The sequence below is a fragment of the Bos taurus genome, chromosome X, assembly GCF_002263795.3.
Source record: "Bos taurus isolate L1 Dominette 01449 registration number 42190680 breed Hereford chromosome X, ARS-UCD2.0, whole genome shotgun sequence".
Taxonomy (NCBI): domain Eukaryota; kingdom Metazoa; phylum Chordata; class Mammalia; order Artiodactyla; family Bovidae; genus Bos; species Bos taurus.
Window position 1 is genome coordinate 67,224,592 of NC_037357.1, and position 20,902 is coordinate 67,245,493.

Here is a 20,902-nt window from a genome sequence, read left to right on the forward strand (position 1 = left end):
AAAGCAATCTTGAGAAAGAAGCAGGGAAGTGGAGGAATCAACCTGCCTGCCTTCAGACTATACTACAAAGCTACAGTTATCAAGACAGTATGGTACTTGGACAAAGACAGAAATATAGATCAATGGAACAAAATAGAAAGCCCAGAGATAATTCCATGCACCTATGGACACCTTGTCTTTGACAAAGGAGGCAAAAATATACCATGGAGAAAAGAAAATCTCTTTAACAAGTGGTGCAGGAAAAACTGGTCAATCCTGTATAAAAGAAAGCAAATAGAACACTTTCTAACACCATACACAAAAATAAACTCAAAATGGATTAAAGATCTAAATGTAAGGCCAGAAAGTATAAAATTTGTAGAAGAAAACACAGGCAGAACATTCTCTGACATAAATGACAGCAAGATCCTTTATGACCCACTTCCCAGAGTAATAGAAACAATAAATAAATAAATAAACAAATAGGATCTAACTAAACTTAAAAGCTTTTGGGCAACGAAGAAACTATAAGCAAGGTGAAAAAGAAGCCTTCAGAATGGGAGAAAATAATAGAAAATGTGAAAACTGACAAAGAATTAATGTCCAAAATACACAAGCAATCCATGCAGCTCAATACCAGAAAAATGCACAATACAATCAAAAAGTGGAGAAAGAACTAAACAGACATTTCTCCAAAGAAGACATACAGATGGCAATGTAGGAGACCTGGGTTCGATCAGTAGGTTGGGAAGATTCCCAGAGAAGGGAAAGACTACCCACTCCAGGATTCTGACCTGGAAAATTCCATGGATTGCATACTCCATGGGGTCATGAGATGGACACGACTGAGCGACTTCAACATACACACATATGTAAATAGTCCATAGCACTTAGCTGGCAACTTTGCTTAATAAGCAACTCAATTGAATTCTGTTTAAAATATACTGGGGAACACAATAAATACCAAGATATCTTGTTCATTCCATAACATAGTAAGGAGCACAGATTTATTTTAAAATATAGAAATATGTAAATTAAGTATTAGAGCCAAATGCCAGTTTCCTATTATCCAACCTAGATTTTAAACTTTCCAAAGATACAAGTGCCAAGGTAGGCTTAAAAACAACATCTCACTAAGATTAATAAAAAGGAGAAAAAAATACTGAGAGTCTGCAAGTATACAGAAGAGTAAATCTATTCTAGACTGCTAATGAAAATTAATAAAACTTTACCCAGTGCTTTGTATATGCCTCACATATGTAAGAGGAGCTCAGGAAATATTTTTTTGTTTAGTGAATAAGTAAATACCACCTTTATGCATGTTGGTTTGGCAACTTACTGATATGTTTCATGCTTTCTCACCTACAATTCCATTTCTAGAGATTTATTCTAAGGAAACAGTTACATATGTACATAAAGATTCAGGTACAAAGTGTTTTGACAAAGCCTGATTACATTTGCAAAATAATTGGAAATACACTAAATTTTCAGAATATATGAAAAATATATATTTGATATGATATATTCATACAACAGAATATGCCACTATTAAGAATTCTGTCCAATGCCATCCAACAGTCTGTGACAGGGTCAAGATTCAGATTTAGGCCTGTTTGCCTCCAATATATATTTCTAAGCATGCAGATGTATCTTAAGGGTAACTTGAGGCTAGAAAAGATGAAACGTACCGTGGTGAAGAGAATAAGTTACTACAATGAGACATTAAAAGGCTGATATGATAGACTAGATTAATGAGATGTAAGTTAAAAAGGCATAAATGTACCTGTAACTAAATCTAAAATGTATATATGCATAAGTACAAACTCAGAAATTACTAGTAAGCTATGTACTAGTAGCTTACTAGTAGCCCATATAAAAACATTTAATGAATTTTAGAGAACTGCACATTCACTATGTCATGGTCAAAAGCTGATTTTAAGCAAGGTTGATTGTGATGACCCAAAACAAAAATAAATATAAAAACAAATGTAATCTTAGACTGAAACACCAGGGAAGCCTAGTCAGCATTAAAACAGAAATAAATTATCTTAAACAAGAAAAGTCAGAGTCTGACTCTATCTTGCAGTATTCAAAATACTTACACCAGAAGAAAACACTAGCCATCCTGAACATGTTTGGCAGAGAAAGATCATGAAAGTGAAGGAACTCAAAGCTTTGACCCAGGAGTAATTGTTAAATTACTAATATGTTTACCCAGGAAGCAAAACTAAATAAAGTGAATGGACATCTGAAGAGTTGTTTTGTGGAAGAGAGATGAGAACTGTTCTGGACAGCATAAATGAAAGAGATACAGGGCCAATAGGTAGAATATGATTATGAGACAGGTTTGTGTTTGATGAAAGAAAGGACCTTAAATTGAATGAAAGCTGCCAGAAAATGGTATGGACTGCCTTAGGTTCCTTTATCCAGTTTTATTCACATTGAAGAAAACAGCCAGTTAGTGTGCCTATTGTAGAGGGACTTACAATACTATAGAGTAAGCGAATTAGAAAACATCTAAGATTGCTTTCAAAACTGAGATCTTAATGAATTTCTTAAACTAAAGCTTTCAAATATCATGTGCACCTGTATAAATTTTTTTCCAGAAACAAAAACTAGACTGCTTACAAGAACTAAAACCCTATACTACTCATCGATTATTCATTAAGAAAAATCAAAAAACTGTTTTTCATTGGAGTTAGTATTTTAGATGTTTGGGCTAAAAATAATAAAATATTTACTTTGAGACATCTTGTAACTATTTCTCTCAACTTGAAAAACATGCCTAACAAATACTTCAAAGACATTTTTGATGAATAGAGTTAACAAAGAAACAAACCTCACAGTTTTTACATCATATTTATGTCATACAAAATTCACAAACTTTTGTAGGCAAGTTACCTGCTCTGGTTTCACTAGCTGCTTTTTGGACTCCTCTTCTTTGGCCACATGCACACTTATAGATGCATATATTAGACCTGTTGGCATGGTTGTCAACTTTCCCATCTGAGAAAATATATCAAAACATATTTTTAATTGAAAAGCTTCCCACCCCATATTTCCTGATAAATTTGGGGGTGGCACATTTGAGGAACACTATGGGTTTCATTTAAGTGTATTAAAAACTCAAGCATTCCAAACAATTCATACCTTTTTAGGATATAATTCCTAAAATTCTCCTCTCATGCTAAATGGTAGAGTATTATTTTCACCAATTTGTTAACTACTTACTTCATATGGAATACAGCAATATAGTAATTAGCAGGAAGAAGTGAATATAAAATTTTACAGGTGAAGTGAGATAGATTATGATATTCATTCAGTTCACAAATATTAACTGAGTAATTACTATATGCCAGACCCATTGGGAACAAAACAACAATTATCGCTTTCATGGAGCTGACATTCTAGTGGAGTAGAGACAGAAGATATACACAATACATAAATTATATGGTATACTACAATCGATAATGCTAAGGAGAAAGTAAAAAATAAGGGTGATCTGGAGTACTAGGTGATTCAGGTTGTATCTTGACACATAATTTATAATCACATTATTTATAAAAATAACTTCCTACCATTACAAATCTTATTCCCCTAATACATTCCTTTTTAGCTATTATATTTAATGCTTGATCTAAAGCCAAAAGTGACCTTTGTTTTTGATATAACTTGATTTAAATTAAGAATGCAGGAAAATTAGTCTCTAAGAACAAAGTGCTCCAGTGTTTATCCAGTATCAAAATAATTCCTAAAGATTATACATTCAACAAGGCCAAATGAAAAACTCTCCAGGGAACAACTATTTTAAGAGCTTTATTCTTTAGACTCAAAAGGAGGGCCTGATGAAATTGACAAAAGACATCCACAGGGAAGAGGTTTCTCTGGCTTACACATAAGTGGAATTGTTCAAGAACTGGAAGAAACACCAGCCAAAGGATTCCAAATGTTCTCGGATAACAGTGATAGTAACTGCATTTCATTTCTGACATATGTTTCCATAATTTCTGGGCAAAATAAGGGAAAGTACTGGTACTAGTAAAGCAATTTCCTGTTTAGGCATGACTCTGATTTAGATTGAGACTCCAAAAATATACAGTAAAATTAAGACTCAACACTAATAAAAAGAGATTGTTTTCACTGTTTTTCTACCTTCAACCTTCCCTCTGTACGTATGTCAGCATCATAGAACAATTTATCTAGTCCTGGCTTCCCGAAATACATCACTTTTGATTTCTTATACATATTTGGTATTTACTAATGAAATAACAAGATTCCCACTCAATATATAATGTCAGGTAACAAAAAAAAATATTAAAACTGATGCTGGCAAGAATGTTCTCCTATGTACCTGAAAAAATATTTTAATAAAGCTCTGAAGTGATTATTTGAAGCAAGTCAATTCTTACAATATTTTAAAGCTATTTTTAAAATACCTGATTAGACATTACTTCCTAGATAAAAGAAAAATATCTTTGAATATTGCTAATATCTGAAAAAATTTCAACAATGTTCTCATAGTCATTTTACTTCACATAATGGAAAAATAACATGTAGACTATAAAATAAGTTCATAGGTATTACTTAATAATTATAATCCTGTGCTACAGAGTGTGGACTAATTAAACTAGTGGCCTAAACTTTTCCATATTTCAGCCCGGGAACTTGGGGCACAGTTTCCAGCCTGATATATGAACTTTCCATATTTCAGCCTGGCAACTTGGGGAGTAAGCCACTAATTAGTCCACAGAAGAGAACATTCTTGCCAGCATCAGTTTGAATATATATATATATATATATATATATATTTTTTTTTTTTTTTTTTAAGTTAGGGCTTCCCTTACAGTGCAGTTGGTAAAGAATCTGCTTGCATTGCAGGAGACCCCAGTTCAATTCCTGGGTCGCAAAGATCTGCTAGAGAAGGGATAGGCTACCCACTCCAGTATTCTTGGGCTTCCCTTATGGCTCAGCTGGTAAAGAATCCGCCTGCAATGTGGGAGACCTGGGTTCCATCCCTGGGTTGGAAAGATCCCCTGGAGAAGAGAAAGGCTACCCACTCCAGTATTCTGGCCTGGAGAATTCCATGGACTGTATAGTCCATGGAGTTGCAAAGAGCTGGACACAACTGAGCGACTTTCACTTTCACTAAAAAGTTAAAACAGTAGTATAACCTTGAAAAATGCCCAAGTATTGATATCCTTGCTACATTTTCTACTCTGTAGGGCAGAGTCCATCCACCTTGACTTTCAGTGATAAAGCTGTATGGCATAATGGCAAAAATATAAGCTCACAAGTTGCACAGACTTGGTTTTGAACTCAAGTTTTGGAGCTTACTGTCTACGTTTGGGCAAGTTACTTAAGCTCCTAAGAGGTATGCTGCCCAATATGGTAATTACTAGCTACACTGTTGTTCAGTTACTAAGTCATGTCTGACTCTTTGCAACTGCAAAACTCCAAGCTTCCCTGTCCTTTATCATCTCCCAGAGTTTGCTCAAACTCATGTCCATTGAGTCAATGATGCCATACAATCATCTCATCCTCTTGGCCCCCTTCTCCTCTTGCCCTTAATCTTTCCCAACATCGGGGTCTTTTCCAATTACTTGATTCTTTGCATCAGGTGGCCAAAGTATTGGGGCTTCAGCTTCAGCATCAGTCCTTCCCATGAATATTTAAGGCTGATTTCCTTTAAGACTGACAGGTTTAATCTCCTTGCAGGCCAAGGGACTCTCAAGAGTTTAGTCCCAGCTTTGTTCTTAGACTATGTAATCTCTAGTTAAGTCACAGGCCTACGTTTCTTTATTTGTAAAAATATCTTGTGCAGACAATCTCTGAGAGCCTTAGACCTGCACTCTCCAATAGGGTAGCCAATATCCACATGTTATTTAAAATTGTATCTCAATTAATGAAAATTTTAAAATTAAAAATTAGTTCTTTCATCCCCCTAGCCACATTTCAAGGTCTCAATAGATACATAGGACTCTAGTGGCCACCAACTGGACAGCACAGAAACAGAACATTCCTACCATAGGGGAAAGTTTTATTGGATAGCACTGCCTTACAGCTCCAACATTTAGGATTTTCTTATAATTCTATCAAAAAAGAGATTAAGATTTTAATGAGATATATACACTCCTATGTTTATCACAGCATTATTCACAATGGCCAAGATATGGAAACAACCCAAAAGTCCATTGACAGATGAATGGATAAAAAAGATGTGATATACATATATATGCATGACTGCCTGTGCACTAAATTGCCTTGATCATGTAACCATAGGGTTACTCTTTGTAACCCTATGGACTATAGCCCCCCAGGCCCCTCTGCTCATGGGATTCTCCAGGCAAGAATATTGGATTGGGTTGCCATGCTCTTCTCCAAGGGATCTTCCCAACCCAGGGATCAAACCTTGGTCTCTTATGTCTCCTGCATTGGCAAGTAGGTTCTTTACCACTACCACTGCTTGAGAAGCCCATACACAATGGAATATTATTCAGCCATGATAAAAGAGGATATCAAACTATTTTCAACGATATGGATGGACTTTGAGCATATTATACTAAGCCATATAAGTCAGAGAAAGACAAGTACTGGAGAATGTCACTTAGATGTGAAATCTAAAAAGTCAAACATGTAAAAACCAGATAGTAAAATGATGGTTACTAAGGGATGTGGGGGAGGGGAATAAGACTGATGGGGTTTAAGGGTACAAACTTGTACATAGTAAATAAGCCATAGAGATCTAATGCACAATATAGACAATGTTGTAATATAATTATATCATTTGATAAATATTATATAACAGCAGTCACATTACAACCTATACATGTATAAAAGCAACATACAATACACCTTAAACTTACACATTACATATCAAATTTATTCAATAAGAAATGATTATTTCTGATTTCGAATATACCAGTTTTAATTCTAAATCCATCTATTCAGGGCATATATATTAACCTGAAAACAGCAAAAGGAAGAACTGGACACTATTTATGCCACTGCAGAAGAATATAATGGCATTATATTTTTAAGAGAGTAAAATATGAAAATGAGAAATTTTATCCTGTTATAGGAATGATGGTTTAAATCTATAAATCAGAAAACATTCTCATAAAATTGTGAAAACAAACCTATGAAACAGTTGACCCTGGAACAGTGGAGGGCTTAGGGGTGCTGACCCTCCTTGCAGTCAAAAATGTATAACTTTACAGTTGGCTTTCTATATCTGTGGCTCCACACCCACAGATTCAACCAAACTGGGATCATGTAGTACTGCAATAAAAATTTAGTGAAAAGAATCTGCATATAAGTGGACCTGTGCAGTTCAAACTCACGTTGTTCACTGTATTCATTATACTTACATCTTTCCATTTTTTACACAAATAGTAGTCAAACAACTGTGCTAGATACGAGAAAAATAAACATAAAAAAATATGCCCCCACTTCCCATGCCCCATCTCCAAGGGAATTTACCATAACTTTTCTATCCTTGTCTCTGTTCACTACTCTCCCTCAGGAATTCGTTGACATAGTTAAGCTCAACTGGTTGCTTATTTCCATGTCATAACCCCCAGGAATACCCTCTTTACTATATCGGCATTCTTAAGAACTACTTAGATACAGTACTCTTCATGTGGTCTTTCCTACCCCTCTAATTATATATATAATTATTTCTAATTAGAAATAGTCAACCAAATCCAGGAAGCACAGAGAGTCCCAGGCAGGAAAAACCCAAAGAGGAACACACTGAGACACACAGTAATCAAACTGACAAAAATGAAAGACAAACATAAAATACTAAAATCAACAAAGGAAAAACAACAAATAAAATACAAGGGAATTCCCATCAGGCTATCAGCTGATTTCTCAACAGAAACTCTACAAGCCACAAGGGAATGGCATGATATATTTAAAGTGATGAAAGGGAAGAACCTACAACCAAGAATACTCTACCCAGCAAGACTCTCCTTCAGATTTGATGAAGAAAAATCAAAAACTTTCCAGACAGGCAAAAGTTAAGAGAATTCAGCATCACCAAACCAACTTTACAATAAATGCTAAAGGAACTTCTCTAGATGGGAAATAAGAGAAGGAAAAGACCTACCTCTACAAAATAAACCCAAAACAATTAAGAGAACAGTAATAGGATCATGTGCTGTGCTGTGCTTAGTCAGTCAGTCATGTCCGACTCTTTGTGACCCCATGGACTGCAGCCCACCAGGCTCCTCTGTTCACGGGATTCTCTGGGCAAGAATACTGGAGTGGGTTGCCATGCCCTCCTCCAGGGGACCTTCTCAACACAAGGATCAAACCAGGTCTGCCACACTGCAGGCAGATTCTTTACCATCTGAGGCAGGGAAGCCCAATAGGATTATATGTATTGATAATTACCTTAAATGTAAATGGATTAAATGTACCAACCAAAAGACAAGACTGGCTGAGCAGATGAAAACATGTACATGTATGAAAATATGTGCATTCCACTTACCACATCACTCTGCTTGACCCCCCCCTCCCCAAATTGCAAGTAATTATTTGTTAGGTTAATCATGTTCCGATTATAGCTTGCATTTGTAATTATCTTTTTTTTTGAGGGGGGGCAGGGGGAGGGTCTGGCTAATGATCGTGAAGGGCTTCCCTGGTGGGAAGGGCTCAGAGGTTAAAGCGTCTGCCTGCAATGCACCTGCAATGCGGGAGACCTGGGTCCAATCCCTGGTTCGGGAAGATCCCCTGGAGAAGGAAATGGCAACCCACTCCAGTATTCTTGCCTGGAGAATTCCATGGGCAGAGAAGCCTGGTGGGCTACTGTCCACGGGGTCGCAAAGACTGGAACATGACTGAGCGACTTCACTTTCACTTTCATTGATCGTGAAAACCAATAAACATTTTTCACTATTATGATTATGTAACTATTCCTCACTTAAAACAAGTGTACTGTTATTGGTCAACAGAAAAATAATAGAATTCTGTATCACAAAAACTACCATTTAATAGAAAAACCTGTAATCACTTTTTAAAATCCAGATGCATATCAGAATTGTCTTGGAAGTTTTTGAAAAATTCAAATGCCCAGTTACTGCTTTCTTTTTTCCACCAGAGCTCCAGATATGATTCTAGTTAGCATCCGTGTTTAAAAACAACTGAACTATATGAGGACCTTTTATTTTTATCTAGTTAAATGGCAACCCACTCCAGTATTCTTGCCTGGAGAATCCCAGGGACAGAGGAGCCTAGTGGGCTGCCGTCTATGGGGTCACACAGAGTTGGACATGACTGAAGTGACTTAGCAGCAGCAGCAGCAGTTTGCTTCACTTTTTTCTATTTCATATTCAGTGCTCCCGTTTCATTTAGTTTGTTTTCAATTTTTCCAACTTTTTTTTATGTTATTTCTCAAGCCTTCATCAAGTGTAGCAGAAAATCTCTTGTATACACATAGATGAATAATATGCGTAATATATATATATTAGAATACTTATGGGTTTTTGCTTAACTAAAAAATGTATAACGTTTGATTCCACTTGTTTGACTTAGTATGAATAGAATGTAAGACTTCTAATTTTAAGAAATAGATATGCCACAAGAAAAAAAGGTTTACTGTATAGCATAGGGAAGTATAGTAAATAGCTTACAATAACCTGTAATGGAAAATAATTTCAAAAATAATATAAATGCATATATAACTGAATCACAAAACAAAAGAATTCTACTTTTTGAAATTTAGAAATGTTCATCTTTTTGCCAGTTTTTCGAAGTGTCCTATGGACATCTTATAACAACGTATGAGACACAAAATCTGATTATATTTTTTTAGGATGTAAGATTAATATAAATAGAAATCTATTATATTTAAATTATTAATGATATCATTCAAGATGCTCCTATTCTTATTTTTTCTATACTTGATAAAATATTGTCAGAGAAATGTTAATATATCTCACTAAGATTATACTTATTTTTCTTTCCTCTTATATTTTCTGATTTGCTTTATGTATCTTTGTTTCTTGTTGTTAGGTGTCTAATGGTTTATAATGTCTATCTTCTTTGTGAACTGTACCTTTTATCATTAAAAATATTCATCTTTTTTCATTTAAAAGTAAATAATTGATTTAAAAAAAAAGAAAAATAGCTAGAGCATATTAAAACCAGCAAAGTTAAATAACGAAGATATCAAAAGACGAAGAACAGGTTAAATTCTCTTTGGTTAAAGATGAATGGGAAGTACTTGTTACACTTCAGTTCTAATATTCATCAAAATTAAAATTCCAGTACTTAAAACGTCCAATCTTAAATTAGCTAGAACAAATAACTGCCCACCTCAGTATGGCTTGGATAGATATGTTTGTTTGTTTGTTTTTCAACTGTAGCATTAACGTGTAGAACATTATGTTAAAGCATTTCAAGCACCAAGTGCTTTAATTATGATGTAATAAAGAACTAAATTATTTTCAAATTTATTTCACCTTGGAGTACGGAATGAAGCAGGGCAAAGGCTAATAGAGTTTTGCCAAGAGAACACACTGGTCATAGCAAACACTCTCTTCCAACAAACACAAGAGAAGAATCTACACATGGACATCACCAGGTGGTCAACACCGAAATCAGATTGATTATATTCTTTGCAGCCAGACATGGAGAAGCTCTATACAGTCAGCAAAAACAAGACCAGGAGCTGACTGTGGCTCAGATCATGAACTCCTTGTTGCCAAATTCAGACTTAAATTGAACAAAGTGCGGAAAACCACACTTTGATTTGATTCAGGAATGACCTAAATCAAATCCCTTATAATTATACAGTGGAAGTGAGAAATAGATTTAAGGGACTACATCTGATAGACAGAGTGACTGATGAACTATGGAGAGAAGTTCGTGACATTGTACAGAAGACAGGGATCAAGATTATCCCCATGGAAAAGAAATGCAAAAAAGCAAAATGGCTCTCTGAGGAGGCCTTACAAATAGCTGTGAAGAGAAGTGAAAAGCAAAGGAGAAAAGGAAAAATATAAGCATCTGAATGCAGAGTTCCAAAGAATAGCAAAAAGATATAAGAAAGCCTTCCTCAGCGATCAATGCAAAGAAATAGAAGAAAACAACAGAATGGGAAAGACTAGAGATCTCTTCAAGAAATTCAGAGATACCAAGGGAACATTTCATGCAAAGATGGGCTCGATAAAGGACAGAAATGGTATGGACCTAATAGAAGCAGAAAATATTAAGAAGAGGTAGCAAAAATACACAGAAGAACTGTACAAAAAAAATCTTCATGACCCAGATAATCATGTTGGTATGCTCACTCACCTAGAGCCAGACATCCTGGAATGTGAAGTCAAGTGGGCCTTAGAAAACATCACTATGAACAAAGCTAGTGGAGGCGATGGGGTCCCAGTTGAGCTATTTCAAACCCTGAAAGATAATGCTGTGAAAGTGCTGCACTCAATATGCCAGCAAATTTGGAAAACTCAGCAGTGGCCACAGGACTGGAAAACGTCAGTTTTCATTCCAGTCCCAAAGAAAGGTAATGCCAAAGAATGCTCAAACTACCGCACAATTGCACTCATCTCAAACGCCAGTAAAGTAATGGTCAAAATTATCCAAGCCAGGTTTCAGCATTACGTGAACCATGAACTTCCAGATGTTCAAGCTGGTTTTAGAAAAGGCAAAGGAACCAGATAAAATTGACAACATCCGCTGGATCATCGAAAAAGCAAGAGAGTTCCAGAAAAACATCTATTTCTGCTTTATTGACTATGCCAAAACCTTTGACTGTGTGGATCACAATAAACTGTGGAAAATTCTGAAAGAGATGGGAATACCAGACCATCTGACCTGCCTCCTGAGAAATCTATATGCAGGTTAGGAAGCAACAGTTAGAACTGGACATGGAACAACAGGCTGGTTCCAAATAGGAAAAGGAGTACCTCAAGGCTGTATATTGTTACCCTGCTTATTTAACTAATATGCAGAGTACATCATGAGAAACGTTGGGCTGGAAGAAGCACAAGCTGGAATCAAGATTGCTGGGAGAAAGATCAATAACTGCAGATATGCAGATGATACCATCTTTATGGCAGAAAGTGAAGAGGAACTCAAAAGCCTCTTGATGAAAGTGAAAGAGGAGAGTGAAAAACTTGGCTTAAAACTCAACATACAGAAAATTAAGATCATGGCATCTGGTCCCATCAGATTAGATCAGATCAGATCAGTCGCTCAGTCATGTCCGAGTCTTAGTGACTCCATGTATCGCAGCACGCCAGGCCCCCTGTCCATCACCAACTCCCCGAGTTCACTCAGACTCATGTCTATCGAGTCAGTGATGACATCCAACCATCTCATCCTCTGTCGTCCCCTTCTCCTCTTGCCCCCAATCCCTCCCAGCATCAGTCTTTTCCAATGAGTCAACTCTTCGTATGAGGTGGCCAAAGTACTGGAGTTTCAGCTTTAGCATCATTCCTTCCAAAGAAATCCCAGGGCTGATCTCCTTCAGAATGGACTGGTTGGATCTCCTTGCAGTCCAAGGGACTCTCAAGAGTCTTCTCCAACACCACAGTTCAAAAGCATCAATTCTTCGGCGTTCAGGCTTCTTCACAGTCCAACTCTCACATCCATACATGACCACAGGAAAAACCATAGCCTTGACTAGACGAACCTTTGTTGGCAAAGTAATATCTCTGCTTTTGAATATGCTACCTAGGTTGGTCATAACTTTCCTTCCAAGGAGCAAGCATCTTTTAATTTCATGGCTGCAGTCACCATCCGCAGTGATTTTGGAGCCCTTTAAAGTCTGACACTGTTTCCATTGTTTCCCCATCTATTTCCCATGAAGTGATGGGACCAGATACCACGATCTTCGTTTTCTGAATGTTGAGCTTTAAGCCAACTTTTTAACTCTCCACTTTCACTTTCATCAAGAGGCTTTTTAGTTCCTCCTCACTTTCTGCCATAAGGGTGGTGTCATCTGCATATCTGAGGTTATTGATATTTCTCCCGGCAATCTTGATTCCAGGTTGTGCTTCTTCCAGCCCAGAGTTTCTCATGATGTACTCTGCATATAAGTTAAATAAGCAGGGTGACAATATACAGCGTTGACGTACTCATTTTCCTATTTGGAACCAACCTGTTGTTCCATGTCCAGTCCTAACTGTTGCTTCCTGACCTACATACAAATTTCTCAAGAGGAAGATCAGGTGGTCTGGTATTCCCATCTCTTTCAGAATTTTCCACAGTTTATTGTGATCCACACAGTCAAAGGCTTTGGCATAGTCAATAAAGCAGAAATAGATGTTTTTCTGGAACTCTCTTGCTTTTTTTATGATCCAGCAGATGTTGGCAATTTGATCTCTGGTTCCTCTGCCTTTTCTAAAACCAGCTTGATCATCAGGAAGTTCACAGTTCACGTATTGCTGAAGCCTGGCTTGGAGAATTTTGAGCATAACTTTACTAGCACGTGAGATGAGTGCAATTGTGCGGTAGTTTGAGCATTCTTTGGCCTTGCCTTTCTTTAGGATTGGAATTAAAACTGACCTTTCCAGTCCTGTGGCCACTGCTGAGTGGGAAATAGATGGGGAAAAAAGTGGAAACATTGGCACACTTTATTTTGGGGGACTCCAAAATCACTGCAGATGGTGATTGCAGCCATGAAATTAAAAGATGCTTACTTCTGCAAAGAAAAGTTATGACCTACCTAGACAGCATATTAAAAAGCAGAAATATTACTTTGCCAACAAAAGTCCGTCAGGTCAAGGCTATGGTTTTTCCAGTGGTCATGTATGCATGTGAGAATTGTAGTATGAAGAAAGCTGAGTGCCGAAGAATTGATGCTTTTGAACTGTGGTGTTGGAGAAGACTCTTGACAGTCCCTTGGACTGCAAAGAGATCCAACCAGTCCATCCTAAAGGAGATCAGTCCTGGGTGTTCATTGGAAGTACTGATGCTAAGGCTGAAACTCCAGTACTTTGGCCACCTCATTTGAAGAGTTGACTCATTGGAAAAGACCCTGATGCTGGGAGGTACTGGGGGCAGAAGGAGAAGGGGATGACAGAGGATGAGATGGCTGGATGGCATCACCGACTTGATGGACATGAGTTTGAGTGAACTCTGGGAGTTGGTGATGGACAGGAAAGCCTGGCATGCTGTGATTCATGGGGTCGCAAAGAGTCGGGCACGACTGAGCGACTGAACTGAGCTGAACTGAATTATTACTAAATCCTAAAGAAATCAATCCTAAAGGAAATCAGTCCTGAATATTCATTGGAAGGACTGATGCTGAAGCTCCAATACTTTGGCCACCTGATGTGAAGAACTGACTCATTGGAAAAAACCCTGATGCTGGGAAAGTTTGAAGGCAGGAGGAGAAGGGCACAACGGAGGACAAGATGGTTGGATGGCATCACCAACTTGATGGACATGAGTTTAAACAAGCTCCGGGAATTGGTGATGGACAAGGAAGCCTGGCATGCTGCAATCCATGGGGTCACAAACTGACACACGACCGAGTGACTGAACTGAATTATTACTAACACCTGAAAGTGTCAAAAGTTCATCTTAGATAAATAAAAACTAAAGTAGAAAATTAAAAATAAGAACAGGGAATGTAGCAGTTACATAAACACTTTAAACATCCTCCAGAAATAGTAATGTAGATTGGTGCAATTCAATTTTATTCAGTTTATGGTAATCAGAGTCAGGAAAATACTAACTTACTGTCAAAAACAGTAAACAAATTTTCAAAAACATCTAAAAGCTCCCTTTCACATACATATTTACAAGCATTTGTATATCAAAGAATCTAGGCTATATCTACCTTATAGTGTTGTAGGAAAGGAACATTGAGAGCATTCTATTTACTTGAGAATATGATAATACTCCAGTAAGAGATGATTTTCAAGGTGTTGTCAATTTAGAGTTCAGTTGCTACTAAATTTCAAAAGAGCATTATATAAACTATACAGAAAATAAAGTGAATCTTTCTAAAATACTGTTTTGTTTTCCTGGCTCAACAAACAAGCCATCTTAGTTTCTCCCTCTGTATATATCCTCGGGGGTTAGCAGACATTTGGTCTTGTTCAAAATGTCTGTAAGACATTTGGCCCACATCAAAAGGTCTTTGATATTTGGTCCTATCCAAAAGCATTTGACACAGATCAAATATGCTCACGGATGTTTTAGACGGGACCAAATTTCAAGGAGGTGTTGTCCAAATGTCTCATTAACCAATTGTCTTATGGATCAAATGTGTTTGTTAGACCCTCTGGCTCTAACCAAATTCATCTTCCCAGGCCAAAATATGTCAAGTACATTCCTTCCTCAGTGCCTTCACTTCATTTTCTCTGCTAAAGTATCTACCCCTCTCCTAAACCTAACAGTGACTGGCACATACTAGGTACTCAAAAAATATCTGGAGAATGAATACACTTGTCCAAACCCTGCCCTTCCTTGAAGGTCTAGCTCAAGTCCTACTAGCTCACTCAGAGCCATCTTTCTAAATTCATAAAGCTCTTCTTTGTGTGAAACACTAATCTGGAATTAAACAAACATAATGTTATGTTACTATTTACCCTTAGTTATATACATATATAGCCTATTTTTCTAATAAAATATAGGTTCCTAGTGAGTAGTCTTATGCCTTTTTGCATTCACAGGGCTCTGTAGGGCTAAGGATCTGAAAAAAGTTATAAAATAATTCACTTGTTTATATAGGGCAGTATGCATAGGTAATCTAGCAAGTTCTACTATGTAACATTTATTTACTACCTATGTGCCAACCATTTGTGAAGGGAAATGATAACTAAAGGTGCTTAAAGCTAATCTGAAATTGTAAGACTGATTCAGTGGTCTGAGTTTTTTGAGAATTCAATGAAAATTATGTATTATGGTCTCCCCAAATGTAGTTATTCTCAAAATTTTGCATATGCTTGCAGGCTCTGCCACACTCTCTGACACATTTGGGGACCCAATTAATTCAGCCCCACCACAACTAAAATTTTTCACAAATACATCTTATCCTAATTCAAGTATAAATGCCTCAGAGAAATTTTCTTAACAATTCTCACAAGAATGTTTAAAGAATCAAATAGTACAATAGATGAAAACTTTATGAACTGTTTAGTGTTAGATAAATGGAAGGAAGTATTCTTATACCACATTTCTTGACTAAATCTCAACCTTCTGAATACTATATCTAATGAACAAGCCTGATTCCTTCTTACTAGAAACAACATTCTACTTTGCATGTGCCATGCCAAAACTTCATGAAATTAATGTAATTATTGTATCAAATATCTTAAAATATAATACTAAGTTGATGCATTTTTAGCTACAATGGTCAATAATACCTTGCTTAGGGAAAAATATACCTTTATACGATAATTGCTTAATTTTTAAAAGGTTTCATTTTTTGAGGTCAAAAGATTCAGAAATGGAGGGAGCTGGAAAGGTATGAAAAGAAGTATTCCTCTTAGTGTAAGGCTGGTGCCTGAGGAGCTGTTCACAAGGAAAATCTCATTAGCACAAGGATGTTTATGATTTGCGACTTAGTGACTAAACCACCACCACCACCACCATCCTTTAGTAGGGAAAAGAGGAAAGTTATAGTCTGCCATCCCTGGTAAAGGAAAAAAGTAGCTTATTCATCGCCAATTGCTCCTACTTTTTGCTCTTTCTTCTCATCACTTCTTTCCCCCACCCGTTTTTCCCCCAGAAACTATCTCTTCTACTTATTTTTCTTTTCTAATAGACTTTAATAAAAAATATATTTATTTATTTAGGTTGCTCTGGTTCTTCATTGTTATGCACAAGCTTTCTCTAGTTGCAGTGAGCAGGGGCTACGGTTCATTGTGGTGTGTGGGCTTCTCATTACAGTGGTATCTCTTGGGAACACAGGCTCTAAGTGTGTGGGCTTCAGTAGTTGTAGCATGTGGGCTCAGTAGTTTGGTACATGGCATATGGGATCTTCCTAGACCAGAGATTGAACCCACGTCCCCTGTATTAGCAGGTGGATTTTTAACCATGGGACCAGCAGGGAAGTCCCTGTTTCACTTATTTTTCTATCCTTATTTTACCTCCATTTCCTACTTTTCCATCTTTCTCCCTTTCCTTTGTAGATCTGAATGGCTAATAGCTTGCCTTATCAGCAGGGGAGAGAAGACTGTGACTTTCTGGGTGATTTCCTTCATCCACAGAGCTAAAGTACAAACACACAGGCATAAATATGCAACTGATGAAGTTTAGCCTCTTTTGAAATATTAGGTAGGAGACAGGAAGAACATAAATTGGCCTGAAAAATCAAGCACTGCTTCAAGATAAACTAAACATTATTGAAACCAATATAAAATGGTAAGAGAGACTGGTTTCAAAATGTGTTGTGTTTCAGCACCTTCTTTGTACTAGAGTTTCAGTCTCAGAATACAAAGGGACCTTACTGGTCTTCTGGTTCAGTCATTCCTCTGACAATAGAATCCCTCCTATAACACACTACCAAGTGACCCCAAGTGAGTGTACGTACTTACCCCCTCTCAGTAATGGGAATCTCCACTAACAGATCATTCCATCTTCTTATAGCTCTATGAGAAAATTCTACTAAAGACAGAACTGAAACATGCAATTTTCACTGGTCCTGATTACACTCTTTTGGTTTATGGAGCAGAGGTCCAACCACTCTTGTCAATGAAAGCATATTGTAATTCTCCATTACTAACTTGTGTGTCCCCTATATTACTTTTTCAAGATTAATAAATTTTATGACAATGGCAAGTGCACTAACTCATCTTCTGCTTTAACAGAGATATTACCATATCTTTTTTTCTGACTAAAATTGAAACAAGAAAAGTGCTAATGCTTCATTATGTAGCTATTGTATAAGAACTATTTCTTGAGAGCAAGATAAAAGTCTTACACAAGACTGTTCTGTTTTAAAGTAATCACCAGTGAGTCACTAACATGTCTATATATATCATGGTGCTTATTTTCTTAAAGAAATAATGAGTGGGTGAATCATCTCAAAGAGAATAAGCTATTATTAAATCTACTGAGAACAGAGTCTATCGGCTACAGCATTACTTATTATACTGGTACATGGAAAGCAGATACTTTGCTGAAAAAGGAAATTTTAAAACTCTGCCTGTATTTTTTCAAAACACTTGTGATAAAGAGCAAATAAACTATGAAAACGTATTTGTACAATTTGGGCCTTCCATGTCAGCATTTCAAACAGTCTATTTTTCAAAGGGTTGAAATGCTAAAACAAAAATAAAGAATCTGTGAAAAACCTATAGGGGTAAAACAGCCACAAACTATAAAGGCTTTAGCATCTCAATCCTCAAAGGTTTGAGACTCTAGCATACCTTAATTTACACTCTTATCAGTTAGCTTTTTAATAGATGATCAATGAAAATGGTAATCTCATTTCCACTCTACTAGAATTCTACCAAGAGAATCCTTAAATTTGGGTTATTCAAAAGGAAACTTTTCTTAATGCCTGTTTCACATTATAGTTTTTGAGTAAACAATCTCAGAAATAACCTCTGCATTTAAGTTACACATAAATGGAATGGTAACCAAATAAATACATTGTATTTTACACTTATAAAGATGATTTCTCTCTTTAAAATATAATGAATAACCATCAAGGGTCTGAAACAAATCAAAATAATTCTAAGAAGAAACAAGGATACCCAGCTTCGATCCCTGGGTCAAGAGGATCCCCTGGAGAAGGAATTGGCCATCCACTCCAGTATTCTTGCTTGGAAAATTCCATGGATGGAGGAACCTGACAGGCTAAAGTCATACGGTTGCACAGAGTAAGACACGACTGAAGGATTTCACTTCAAGAAGAAACAAGGCTATAAATATGTACTCATTTTAATAAAAACTGAACACAACAAATTCCTATTCTACTTGTTTGAAACTGTTATTGTTCACTGTTATGAAAAGCCAAGTTACCAGCCTACTGGCATACAACAATAATGAATACTTGGGAATGTTTTCCATAGTAAGAACTTCTGTTTCCTTGGTCTCAAAATTACTTGATAAATAATTCTTCTATTGATGGAAGTAATCAAGTGGTACAAAAAAATTCTTCACGACCCAGATAATCATGATGGTGTGACCACTCACCTAGAGCCAGACATCCTGGAATGTGAAGTCAAGTGGGCCTTAGGAAGCACCACTACAAACAATGCTAGTGGAGGGGACAAAATTCCAGTTGAGCTATTTCAAATCCTGAAAGATGATGCTGTTAAAGTGCTACATTCAATATGTCAGCAAATTTGAAAAACTCAGCAGTGGCCACAGGACTGGAAAAGACCAGTTTTCACTCCAACCCCAAAGAAAGAAATAAAGAAAGAAAGTGAAGTCGCTAAGTCGTGTCTGACTCTTTGCAACCCCATGGACTGTAGCCTACCAGGCTTCTCCGTCCATGGGATTCTCCAGGCAAGAATAATGCATTGGGTTACCATTTCCTTCTCCAGGGGATCTTCCTGACCCAGGGATCAAACCCCAGTCTCCCACATTGGAGACAATGCCAAAGAATGCTCAAACTACAGCACAATTGCACTCATCTTACACGCTAGTAAAGTGATGCTCAAAATTCTCCAAGCTTCAGCAATACATGAACCGTGAACTTCCAGATGTTCAAGCTGGTCTTAGAAAAGGCAGAGGAACCAGAGATCAAACTGCCAACATCTGCTGGATCACTGAAGAAGCAAGAGAGTTCCAGAAAAACATCTATTTCTGCCTTATTGACTATGCCAAAGCCTTTGACTGGATCGCAATAAACTGTGGAAAATTCTTAAATATATGGGAACACCAGACCACCTGGCATGCCTCTTGAGAAACCTGTATGCAGATGAGGATGCAACAGTTAGAACTGGACATGGAACAACAGACTGGTTCCAAATAGGAAAAGGAGTATGTCAAGGCTGTATATTGTCACCCTGCTTATTTAACTTATATGCAGAGTACATCATGAGAAACACTGGGATGGAGGAAGCACAAGCTGGAATCAAGATTGCTGGGAGAAATATCAATAACCTCAGATATACAGATGACACCACCCTTATGGCAGAAAGTGAAGAAGAACTAAAGAGCCTCTTGATGAGACTGAAAGAGGAGAGTGAAAAAGCTCAACATTCAGAAAACTAAGATCATGGCATCTGGTCCCATCACTTCATGGCAAATAGATGGGGAAACAGTGGAAACAGTGGCTGACTTTATTTTTCTGGGCTCCAAAATCACTGCAGATGGTGATTGCAGCCGTGAAATTAAAAGACACTTACTCTTGGAAAGAAAAGTTGTGACCAACCTAGACAGTATATTAAAAAGCAGAGACATTACTTTGCCAACAAAGGTCCATCTAGTCAAGGCTATGGTTTTTCCAGTGGTCATGTATGGATGTGAGAGTTGGACTATAAAGAAAGCTGAGTGCAGAAGAATCGATGCTTTTGAACTGTGGTGTTGGAGAAGACTCTTGAGAGTCCTTTGGACTGCAAGGAGATCCAGACAGTCCATCCTAAAGGAGATCAGTCCTGGGTGTTCATTGGAAGGACTGATGTTGAGGCTGAAACTTCAATACTTTGGCCACCTGATACGAAAAGCTGACTCATTTGAGAAGACCCTGATCCTGGGCAAGATTAAGGGCAGGAGGAAAAGGGGATGACAGAGGATGAGATAGTTGTATGGCATCACCGTCTCAATGGACATGAGTTTGGGTAAACCCCGGGAGTTGGTGATAGACAGGGAGATCTGGCGTGCTGTGGTTCATGGCGTCACAAAGAGTCGGACATAACTGAGCGACTGAACTGAACTGAACTGAACATATCTGAGAGAGCTAGTTCTTAGGTAGGTTGATAAGGAGTCCAGTTGAGGAGGAGGAGGAAGTGACAAACATTTTCCATCCTTTGTCTTAGTCACATAAGACGTTTTTTCT

The 20,902-nt window shown here is 37.2% G+C and overlaps 1 protein-coding gene across 3 annotated transcripts in view; it reads right to left on the bottom strand.

The window, feature by feature from the left end:
• Positions 1-20,902, bottom strand: part of APOOL (apolipoprotein O like) — a 217,660-nt gene that overhangs the window by 176,950 nt on the left and 19,808 nt on the right. For all 3 annotated transcript variants that reach the window (XM_059883312.1, XM_059883311.1, NM_001035031.1), the window contains one exon: positions 2,881-2,985. In XM_059883312.1, coding sequence (XP_059739295.1) covers positions 2,881-2,985 — 105 coding nt within the window. The remainder of the gene's footprint in view (positions 1-2,880; positions 2,986-20,902) is intronic.